The 8,844-nt window shown below is 44.1% G+C and overlaps 1 protein-coding gene across 1 annotated transcript in view; it reads left to right on the top strand.

Annotated features, from left to right (window-relative positions):
- Positions 1–5,103: 5,103 nt before the first annotated feature.
- Positions 5,104–8,844, top strand: part of LOC145867106 (E3 ubiquitin/ISG15 ligase TRIM25-like) — a 4,258-nt gene continuing 517 nt past the window's right edge. The window contains exons 1-2 of the mRNA XM_082971150.1: positions 5,104–5,755; positions 6,188–8,844. The exon at positions 6,188–8,844 is cut by the window's right edge and continues 517 nt beyond it. Coding sequence (XP_082827276.1) covers positions 5,159–5,755; positions 6,188–6,367 — 777 coding nt within the window. The 5' untranslated portion in view covers positions 5,104–5,158 and the 3' untranslated portion in view covers positions 6,368–8,844. The remainder of the gene's footprint in view (positions 5,756–6,187) is intronic.

Below are 8,844 nucleotides of genomic sequence, written 5' to 3'. Positions count from 1 at the left end.
TCTGATTAGAGACCCCAGACCAGGATGTGAGCTCCAGAGACTTGAAGGAGACTGAGGTGAGGTACAGTAATAAGGAGTAGCCCTCCCTCCCTCCCTCTGATTAGAGACCCCAGACCAGGATGTGAGCTCCAGAGACTTGAAGGAGACTGAGGTGAGGTACAGTAATAAGGAGTAGCCCTCCCTCCCTCCCTCTGATTAGAGACCCCAGACCAGGATGTGAGCTCCAGAGACTTGAAGGAGACTGAGGTGAGGTACAGTAATAAGGAGATGCCCTCCCTCCCTCTGATTAGAGACCCCAGACCAGGATGTGAGCTCCAGAGACTTGAAGGAGACTGAGGTGAGGTACAGTAATAAGGAGATGCCCTCCCTCCCTCCCTCTGATTAGAGACCCCAGACCAGGATGTGAGCTCCAGAGACTTGAAGGAGACTGAGGTGAGGTACAGTAATAAGGAGTAGCCCTCCCTCCCTCCCTCTGATTAGAGACCCCAGACCAGGATGTGAGCTCCAGAGACTTGAAGGAGACTGAGGTGAGGTACAGTAATAAGGAGATGCCCTCCCTCCCTCCCTCTGATTAGAGACCCCAGACCAGGATGTGAGCTCCAGAGACTTGAAGGAGACTGAGGTGAGGTACAGTAATAAGGAGTAGCCCTCCCTCCCTCTGATTAGAGACCCCAGACCAGGATGTGAGCTCCAGAGACTTGAAGGAGACTGAGGTGAGGTACAGTAATAAGGAGAAGCCCCCCCCCCCCCCCTCAGCGGTGGGGACCGGGAGTACAACTTCCACTTTTTGCAATTTCAGATGCGTTTTTTTGTGTCTAACTGCCCGTTTATCGTTGATGATTGGTTGTTGCCGTGGGCAATGGTGAAAGCGGATACCTATGGATAAACAGATATGTGAACTCCTCTTGTATTCTGAAATGAAACCGGAGGGAGGAGGGGAGGACTGAGAACTATTACCTGAACATAAAGAATAAAAAGAGGGTTTAATGGAGAAAGAAGATGTGAACACCTTCTAACGTGCGAGAGGGAGGGCCGGGCGAACGAGAGGATGGACAGACTTCTTTCTCTTTGATTCATTTCTCTCTTAATATAGAATTTTTCTCTCCCTGTTTTTTGATGTTGGGTTTTATTAAGCGGGGTGGGTGAGGAGATGGGGGAGGGAGAAGTGGGCCGGCTGTGTGTGTGTTACCATGTTTGCGTCCCAAAAGGGCACCCTATTCCCTTCATATAGTGCACTACTTGTGTCCAGGGCCCATGGGGATCTGATCAAAAGTGGTGCGCTATATAGGGAGTAGGGTGCCATTTGGGACTTATCCTCTGAGATGGGTTCAGTTTCTCTCCGGACAGCAAGATGAACACCGGGGTCACACCCCAGCACTATAAAAAGCACCCTTCCTTCCTTCCTTCCTTCTTTCCTTCTTACTCTCCTTGTTCTTTGTGACATCACTGACTTGACACAACTTGAAAGTGTAAAAGCTTGAACTCCATTTTTTCAGTCATGTCTGATTCATTGATTATTTCAAGAAAGGAGGCAGAGAGGGAAGGAAGGAGGGAACGAGGGGAAAAAGAGGAAGGATGAGTGAAGAGAGGAGGGAGAGAGGGAAGGAAGGAGGGAACGAGGGGAAAAAGAGGAAGGATGAGTGAAGAGAGGAGGCAGAGAGGGAAGAAAGGAGGGAGGGAAGGAAGAGAGGGAGGGCGGGGTACATTTTAAAGGTGTTGGAATGTGGCTCTTGCCTTACAGCTCTGACCTGTAAATGAACACACGCCACAGATTATATATATATATAAATAAATAAATAAATTATATACGATGAAAAGTCCCTAAAAATAATTGGATTATGTTGTTGGGAGGGAGAACGGCTAATCTGCCTTGTGCTCAATTCCCTTTTGGTTTTTTAGAGAATTGACTGTAAATAAAATAAATAAAAATTTATGATGCTATAAAAAATAGTTTTGTCTTGTTCATAACCTCCTTTCTCTCATCCTGTTTTTCTCTGTATCAAGTTCAGATATTCAAGAGTTTAAAGACCTCTGTTTTTATTTAAACAGTATGAATAATAACAATGGCTGGGCTGATGGGCACTTCAGTGAGTTGGAGCCTTTGATTGCCCTGCCTCTGGGAGCCTGTCGACTTGTTACATGATTACTGAGTGAAAGAGAGCCTATGAAAGTTTTCATGGAGGGTGGGTGCCCCCTGGTGGCTGAACCTGAGATCAATGAGAGAACTTGTCAGAAAAACGACAGTCCCACTTTCTCTGTCATTGTACAAAGTAGAGAGTGGGGGAAAAACTGTGTAAAAATGTATACAGAGGCTCTTGAATTTGTCATAAAAAAAAATACTAAAATAGTGAAAAAGGATTAAAATAAAGTTCCAACAGTACATGAGATGATCAGACTGAACCAACTGCTATCTTAAAATGTTTATTCAGTTAGGAAACAGAGGATGTATTACATAAAGTTATCACAGAATTAAAGTTATCACACAATTAAATAATACATCCTCACTCACACAAGACAAACATGGCTTCATTATTGTTCACAGTTTATTATCATAGTTTCTCACAGATCCTGGCTTCCACTGTTAGAATGGCTGAGCGAGAGGAGATGGGGCTTTTTTCATAGCCTGAGAGAGAGAGAGAGACATTCAGTTTTACTAGAGGGGTTGGGTGCGCCCCCTGTTGGCTGAACCCGGGTGGGAGGTTCCCCCTTAGCAAGCAATGGACCCCAACACACCACTGAAGCCATTAAGAACTATATTCAAAAACACACCTGGTAACCTGTTCAATCACCAGGCACACGGCTCAACATAGTTCAATGACAGAGACTGTGGACTTAGAATCATTTTGGGTAAAAAAATAAAATTGTGAAAATTAATAAAATAAAGTAGCAGCTGTCTTTGATATAATCAAAATTAACTAACTGCTATCTTGAAATGTAGAGAAAGTGTTTTAAAATAGGCATCCTATCATTTTAAAATTAGTTGAAAGGCTAAGTGATTCTCTTCCTGAGAAGAAGCTGACAGCCTTCAAGCAGAGCAAAAAAAGTGGTCCCAAACAATATGTCAAAATGAATTTAAAAAATGATACAGCTGTCTTTAATAAGATCAAACTGAACTAACTGCTATCTTGAAATGTTGAAAAAGTGTTTTTAAATAGGCATCCTGTGGTTCGGGCTATGTATTTAGGTAGAGGGGTGTTTGGTTTATGTGGTCCGGGCTATGTATTTAGGTAGAGGGGTGTTTGGTTTATGTGGTTCGGGCTATGTATTTAGGTAGAGGGGTGTTTGGTTTATGTGGTTCGGGCTATGGATTTAGGTAGAGGGGTGTTTGGTTTATGTGGTTCGGGCTATGTATTTAGGTAGAGGGGTGTTTGGTTTATGTGGTTCGGGCTATGTATTTAGGTAGAGGGGTGTTTTTGGTTTATGTGGTTCGGGCTATGTATTTAGGTAGAGGGGTGTTTGGTTTATGTGGTTCGGGCTATGTATTTAGGTAGAGGGGTGTTTGGTTTATGTGGTTCGGGCTATGTATTTAGGTAGAGGGGTGTTTGGTTTATGTGGTCCGGGCTATGTATTTAGGTAGAGGGGTGTTTGGTTTATGTGGTTCGGGCTATGTATTTAGGTAGAGGGGTGTTTGGTTTATGTGGTTCGGGCTATGTATTTAGGTAGAGGGGTGTTTGGTTTATGTGGTTCGGGCTATGTATTTAGGTAGAGGGGTGTTTGGTTTATGTGGTTCGGGCTATGTATTTAGGTAGAGGGGTGTTTGGTTTATGTGGTTCGGGCTATGTATTTACGTAGAGGGGTGTTTGGTTTATGTGGTTCGGGCTATGTATTTAGGTAGAGGGGTGTTTGGTTTATGTGGTTCGGGCTATGTATTTACGTAGAGGGGTGTTTGGTTTATGTGGTTCGGGCTATGTATTTAGATAGAGGGGTGTTTGGTTTATGTGGTCCGGGGTTTGTTAGTCTATGTTCTATGTTAGTGTATTTCTATGTTCTGTCTTGTCTATTGTAGTTCTATGTTTAGTTAATTGGGGTTGGACCTTCAATTGGAGGCAGCTGGTTATCGTTGCCTCTGATTGAAGGTCCTATAATTAGGAGTTTGTTAGTCATGGGATTTTGTGGCAGATTGTTGCTGTGTATAGCTTTGTTCCTTACTGGCCTGTTCTTTGTCCTTTAATAAAAGAAGATGAGTGTACATTTTCCCGCTGCGTCTTGGTCTAAACCCTACGACACCTGTGACATTTACATTAGGGTGTATTGTTAGATACTACTGCACTGTTGGAACCAGGAACACAAGCATTTCACTACACCCACAATAACATCTGCTAAATATGTGTATGTGACCAATAACATTTTTATTTGATTGTATTTTTGAAAGTGTTACATAATTCTCAATCCGCTTTGCGTCGTGCCTAAAAACAGCACTTAGCCGTGGTACTGTATATTAGCCATATACTGTCACCACTTCCACCGAAGTCATTTCCTCTCCTTGTTCGGCGGTCGGCGTCACCGGTCTTCTAGTCATTGTCGATCCACTTTTTCATTTTCCATTTGTTTTGTCTTGTTTTCTTACACATCTGGTTTCCATTTCCATCATGAATTGTTGTGTATTTAACCCTCTGTTCCCCCCATGTCCTTGTGTGGAATTGTTTGTTTGTAAGTGCTTGTACTCTGTTACTGGTGCGCATCGGGTTTTGTACCCATGTAGGTTCGTTTTGTATTAAACTGCTCCGGCTATTACCTATCTCTGCTCTCCTGCGTCTGACTTCACTGCCACCAGGTCCGCAATCCTTACATATACCACACCTCCTCAGGCCTTATTGCTTATTAGAACACATAAGTGTATTATAAGGCATTATAAAGGTCATTAAAATAATTCTAATATGTACTTCATAGAAACGGTTACCCTTTATATTCTAATAACTCACATTTTAAGATTCATTATTTCATTTATTCCATGTTAAGGGCTCTAACCAAGGAACAAGACTATTTGTCTCCCTCTTGCTGTTGCATGCAGTTCCTCTCTCTCTTCCTCCCTCCCTCTAACCCCACCCCTCTGGCAGAACCAGGAAATCCCTCCCCCTTCACAAACTCTCTTCTGAGGAAACGAAACTGATCTGAGTCTCTGTGTCGTCTGTCTGTGTGAGAGTGAACAACCGTCCAAATGGCTCAACAGGGAGTTCTGCTGGACCAGGACCAGTTCTGTTGTTCTGTCTGTCTGGATCTACTGAAGGAACCAGTCACCATCCCCTGTGGACACAGTTACTGTAGGAGCTGTATTGAGGGCTGCTGGGATCAGGATGTTCTGAAAGGGGTCTATAGCTGTCCACAGTGCAGACAGACCTTCACTCCAAGGCCTATTCTGACAAAAAGTAACCTATTGGCTGAGGTGGTGGAGAAACTGAAGAAGACAGGACTCCAGGCTGCTCCCCCTCCTGCTCTGTGCTATGCTGGACCTGGAGATGTGGCGTGTGATGTCTGCACTGGGACCAGAAAGCAGAAAGCCCTCATGTCCTGTCTGGTGTGTCTGGCCTCTTACTGTGAGACTCACCTCCAATCTCACTACGAATCTCCTGCTTTGAAGAGGCACAAGCTGGTCAAAGCCACCGCACAACTACAGGAGAAGATCTGCTCTCATCATGACAAACTGCTGGAGGTTTACTGTCGTACCGATCAGCAGTGTATCTGTCTGATGTGTACAGTGGATGAACATAAAGGCCATGATACAGTGTCAGCTGCAGCAGAGAGGACTGAGAAACAGGTAAGACCAGAACAACTTGTTGGTGACTGTCTGATAAACAAAGAATTAAAGATACAGTAGGAACTAAGGCTGTTTGAATATGAGATCATTGAAATGAAATGAATCCTCAGCAGAACAAATATGAACACAAACCTTGAGTATATTGATATGTCAACCCAGATTCTCCAGATGTATCACCATTTTATAATGTCAAACACTATTATCATTCTGAATGGCCTTTTATGAGTCCAAAGTTCAGTCTCAACCTGTTGATACATGTAGTCCTACCATAAAAACTATAATCATTCACATAGCAACAAATAAATATCATTTAGTAAATGGACCATCCATTTTTTAGACCTTCCTCTCTATGGGCCCTATGTCACATTACTATACTATTGATCTACTGGACTAATAAAGCTTGATAGCTGATTGAAGAGTGATTCTCCACAGAGGCAGCTGGGGATGAGTCAGCAGAAGGTCCAGCAGAGATTCCAGGAGAGAGAGAAGGAGCTGAAGGAGCTCCAACAGGCTGTGGAGTCTCTCAAGGTGAGTATTGTTGACCAGAGGAGACACACCATTTCACCTGTCTCCTCCAGTCAGAGAGAGAGAGAGAGAGAGACAGAGAGGTAGAGGGGCCCCTATCCAATCCCACTGACCCCACTGTTGGGAACAGGTTGTCACTGCTGAGGCAGTGAAGAAAGTAGAGGAGGATGGGTCAAGGCTGAGGGATCCTGAGAGGATCCCTGTGAGTAGTAGATCTGTGACAGCACAGAGGGACAGGCCAACGAGTGATATATGCTTCAGTAAGGTTGGCTTCTTAGTGTTCATAGCAAATGGTTATCAACTGTACCGCAGAAATGGAATGTAAATCACAGAACAAAAATATGTTGTTTTGGTGGCAGCTGCAGAGAAGTATTTGGTCATACTAGATTTGACTTCAGAAGAGTTCCAGGGTGTGTTGAGTGGTGGTGTCCCGTCCTCCCAGGCCGTTGGCCTGGTGCAGGAGCAGATAGGGTCAAAGTAGTGGAATGGGGTAGTGGGTTTTAATGAGTGTAGGGTTAGTTGGCCTGGTGCAGGAGCAGATAGGGTCAAAGTAGTGGAATGGGGTAGTGGGTTTTAATGAGTGTAGGGTTAGTTGGCCTGGTGCAGGAGCAGATAGGGTCAAAGTAGTGGAATGGGGTAGTGGGTTTTAATGAGTGTAGGGTTAGTTGGCCTGGTGCAGGAGCAGATAGGGTCAAAGTAGTGGAATGGGGTAGTGGGTTTTAATGAGTGTAGGGTTAGTTGGCCTGGTGCAGGAGCAGATAGGGTCAAAGTAGTGGAATGGGGGTAGTGGGTTTTAATGAGTGTAGGGTTAGTTGGCTTGGTGCAGGAGCAGATAGGGTCAAAGTAGTGGAATGGGGGTAGTGGGTTTTAATGAGTGTAGGGTTAGTTGGCCTGGTGCAGGAGCAGATAGGGTCAAAGTAGTGGAATGGGGTAGTGGGTTTTAATGAGTGTAGGGTTAGTTGGCCTGGTGCAGGAGCAGATAGGGTCAAAGTAGTAGAATGGGGTAGTGGGTTTTAATGAGTGTAGGGTTAGTTGGAGTGGTGCAGGAGCAGATAGGGTCAAAGTAGTGGAATGGGGTAGTGGGTTTTAATGAGTGTAGGGTTAGTTGGCATGGTGCAGGAGCAGATAGGGTCAAAGTAGTGGAATGGGGGTAGTGGGTTTTAATGAGTGTAGGGTTAGTTGGCCTGGTGCAGGAGCAGATAGGGTCAAAGTAGTGGAATGGGGTAGTGGGTTTTAATGAGTGTAGGGTTAGTTAGAAGGGTGTTTTTTTAGTATTATCATAATTTCCCCTTTTCCCATTTTGTATCCCATAATATCATGTATTTATATTATAGTCCAGTTGAGGCAGGTGAGATGCCTTTGGATATACGACGTAATAAATTGTCATTAGCTTATTGGGTTGAAAGGCTGTGAGGTTGAGCATCCCACTGCTACTGTTCTAGATGACTGTTGGGAATATACTAGTAGACAAGGCAGTGGTTTTGGTTGGACAGTTGGAAAGCTTGCTGATGAGAGTAGTTTCAGGGAGTTGGAGGTTGGCCCTTTCTGTGGTGATAGGGGATGTTCCTCCATGGTTACTCCCAGATCCTGTTGTTGATCTAACCTTGGTAGACAAAAGGAAAGATTGGGTCAGAAGTCAGTGATAAAGGGAAACTGGTTGACAATTACATTGGTAGAAGTTGTTATGCTTTTTTTACCTCTTTTCACAGATGGATCCAAGGGCCCAGATAGTGGGCCCACAGGAGCAGGTGTTGACCTTCCTGAATGTGATGTGCAGATATGTAGAAGACTAACAGATGAACTGTCAGTGTACTCAGTTGAACTGTTGGTGATAATAGTTGTCCTCCAGTGGGTGGAGGACGTACAGCCTGTTAGAATTATAGTATCCTCAGATTCTCTGTCTGTATTGAATAGTTTATCATCTGGTAAATCTATTAGGAGTGACCTACTATTGGAGGTATTAATGTTATTATGGAGAATTGAGAGAATGGGTCTAGTAGTGAGATTCTGCTGGGTCCCAGCACATTCAGGTGTGGAATGGAATGAAATTGTAGACTAGTTAGCTAAAATAACTTTAAAACAAGATCTAATATATATTAATGTTCCACTGGGTAGAGGTGAGGACAAATGTGAGATCAGAGACATTTTGATAGATGTGTGGCAGAAGAGATGGGACTCTGAGCACAAGGGACGGCATTTATATGCCCTCCAAAGAAAGGTCGGTGGACCAAGGTTCAAAGGTCAGATTAGGAAGGAAGAGGTGGTGTTTCCTCGATTGTCTTTAGGACATTGTACATCGAACTGGTCCTTCCATCTGGTTGGCAGCATGTGAATGGTTTGTGTCTGGAGGGTATTGTCAATGAAACGGTGGAGCATGTGTTGTTATATTGTTGTAAGGATGTTGAAGAGAGGGAAAGATTGAAGTGTAGGGTCATTGAGGTTGGACGGGGTTGGATGGGGGTTGGAAGGGATTTGGGGGATGGGGGAGGGTCTATTAGAAGTTAGTAGGGATCTTTTTTATTTTCTCAGAAGTACTGAGTTAGGTAGGAGGATTTAGAAATGGT

Source organism: Salmo salar, unplaced genomic scaffold, assembly GCF_965601325.2.
Source record: "Salmo salar unplaced genomic scaffold, fSalSal1 ptg000206l, whole genome shotgun sequence".
Lineage (NCBI taxonomy): Eukaryota > Metazoa > Chordata > Actinopteri > Salmoniformes > Salmonidae > Salmo > Salmo salar.
The sequence above is the reverse complement of the archived record's forward strand: the minus strand, read 5'-3'. Positions and strand labels throughout refer to the sequence as shown.